Source organism: Arachis hypogaea, chromosome 12, assembly GCF_003086295.3.
Source record: "Arachis hypogaea cultivar Tifrunner chromosome 12, arahy.Tifrunner.gnm2.J5K5, whole genome shotgun sequence".
NCBI classification, from domain to species: Eukaryota; Viridiplantae; Streptophyta; class Magnoliopsida; order Fabales; family Fabaceae; genus Arachis; species Arachis hypogaea.
In genome coordinates, this window is record NC_092047.1 from 26,731,307 (window position 1) to 26,733,226 (window position 1,920).

The 1,920-nt window shown below is 35.3% G+C and overlaps 1 protein-coding gene across 1 annotated transcript; it reads right to left on the minus strand.

Moving 5' to 3' along the window:
- Positions 1-1,186: 1,186 nt before the first annotated feature.
- LOC112727213 (histone H4) lies at positions 1,187-1,703 on the minus strand. Its single transcript, XM_025776880.3, has one exon. It carries the CDS (start codon positions 1,612-1,614, stop codon positions 1,303-1,305), a length of 312 nt encoding a protein of 103 aa, XP_025632665.1. The 5' UTR covers positions 1,615-1,703; the 3' UTR covers positions 1,187-1,302.
- Between the last annotated feature and the right edge of the window lie 217 nt (positions 1,704-1,920).

Genomic DNA, 1,920 nt, shown 5'->3' on the forward strand with positions numbered 1-1,920 from the left:
AGATAAGGTTAGGGTTGGGATATTCTCAATTCACGAATAGGATTAAAATTAGAATATTCTCAACCCGCGGATAAAATTAAATTGGATCCAAATCCTATTCTACTCTACTCATTACCACTCCTACAGCCAGCAAAAAGTGCGAAAATGGTTGCGAGTATAATTCGAAGATGCTAAAAGTGTCGTGCAAAAGTGTAACAGTCAATTGACATAAAAATTCTATAAATAGAGTCTTATGTTAACATTGTAGGAAGTTCAATTTCTTTTGAAAAATTTTTAAAAATCCAAATAACTCTTAAGCCATTGGCATCACCAAATAAAATTAAAAAATCTTAAGTAAATCATAAACTCAAATATTTATAATTTACTTTTTTAATTTCTTTTTTAATAAAATTTATTTGCTTTTATACCTTCTTTTTCTTTACATTTGCCTTTCCTTTTTCATCCTTTTTCATCATTTTTTTAATTCTCAGTTTCTTTAATTTTTGCCTTTGGCACCCTACAATTTTTCTTTTTCTTTTTATCTGTTAATTTCGTCTCTTTAATTTTTATTACCGCTACAATTGAAGGATTAAGATACCCATGTTTTTTCATAGAATAAAATTTAAGTAAAACAATAAAAAATATAACATTTTTTACTTAAGAAATGGGATTAAGATTACAAACCTTGTAATTCTTATTCGTTTAAAGTCTGATAAAAACCTAAAGATAATTTTTTTATTAACTACAGGACTAAAAGCCCAAGGACAACAGAAAAAATTACATCGAAATATTGAAAAAACTGAAAAGCAAATGCCTCTTTTAATCAGCATCAAACTGGACAAAAGAGGTAAAGAGGACACATCTAACTGATTTTTGAAGATGAATGGTTAAAATATTAGCGCATCCATTTCCTTCGGAGAAGGATGGTTTATAAGCATGATCCAAGAAATCCAAAAGGAGCTCCAATTTCATATACAAGGGGGAAGCAAGCACGAGTTTAAGTTGCATTTTTAAATAGGCTCCATTTCATTTAATAAACACATTTTCGCATTTGAGGTACTTACAAAATTTGCGCTGGCAGCAACAAAACATCCATCTTCAATGTGGATAATAACACAAGCTGTGTTTCCGGTATACTTAAAACTCTTCCTAAAAGTTATATACGTTACTTATTCAGCTTAACAGTTTATAGAATAAGCACATAAGATTCCAAAACAAGAAAGTATTTATTTCCATTTCCTCAAGATCCAAACTACACTTCAACGAGCTCAATAATCCATGAAACATTTACAAGCAGGAGCAAATACTAAACCCTAGAATGAATCAACCACCGAAACCGTAGAGAGTCCTTCCCTGCCTCTTGAGGGCATAAACAACATCCATGGCAGTAACGGTTTTGCGGCGAGCGTGCTCGGTGTAGGTAACGGCATCGCGAATGACGTTCTCCAAGAAGATCTTGAGGACGCCACGTGTCTCCTCATAGATGAGGCCACTGATTCTCTTGACGCCTCCCCTGCGAGCCAAACGGCGAATGGCTGGTTTCGTGATTCCCTGAATGTTATCACGAAGTACCTTTCTGTGCCTCTTCGCTCCTCCCTTTCCCAATCCCTTTCCTCCCTTTCCACGACCTGACATTTTCAAACACTAAAGAGAAAGAGATGCGCGGAGAAGCTTTTTCTGTTGAGATTTGATTTTGAGTTTGATGTCGTTAGCACAGAACTTTAGTCACTTTTACATTGCGAACTGTGTGTTTTGGGTCTGCTATATAGGTGGGAAGTGTGGTATCTGGGTCGTTGATTATGGGAAAATGGACGGCTTGAGATTGCGATCCTCGTCTTGTGGTTTTTAATGGTTTTGACCGTTGATTAATTTGGATCGACGGTATGAGTATGCGAGTGATTTTTGCGGATTACTGACGTGGCATCTTTCTCGACGTGGTAA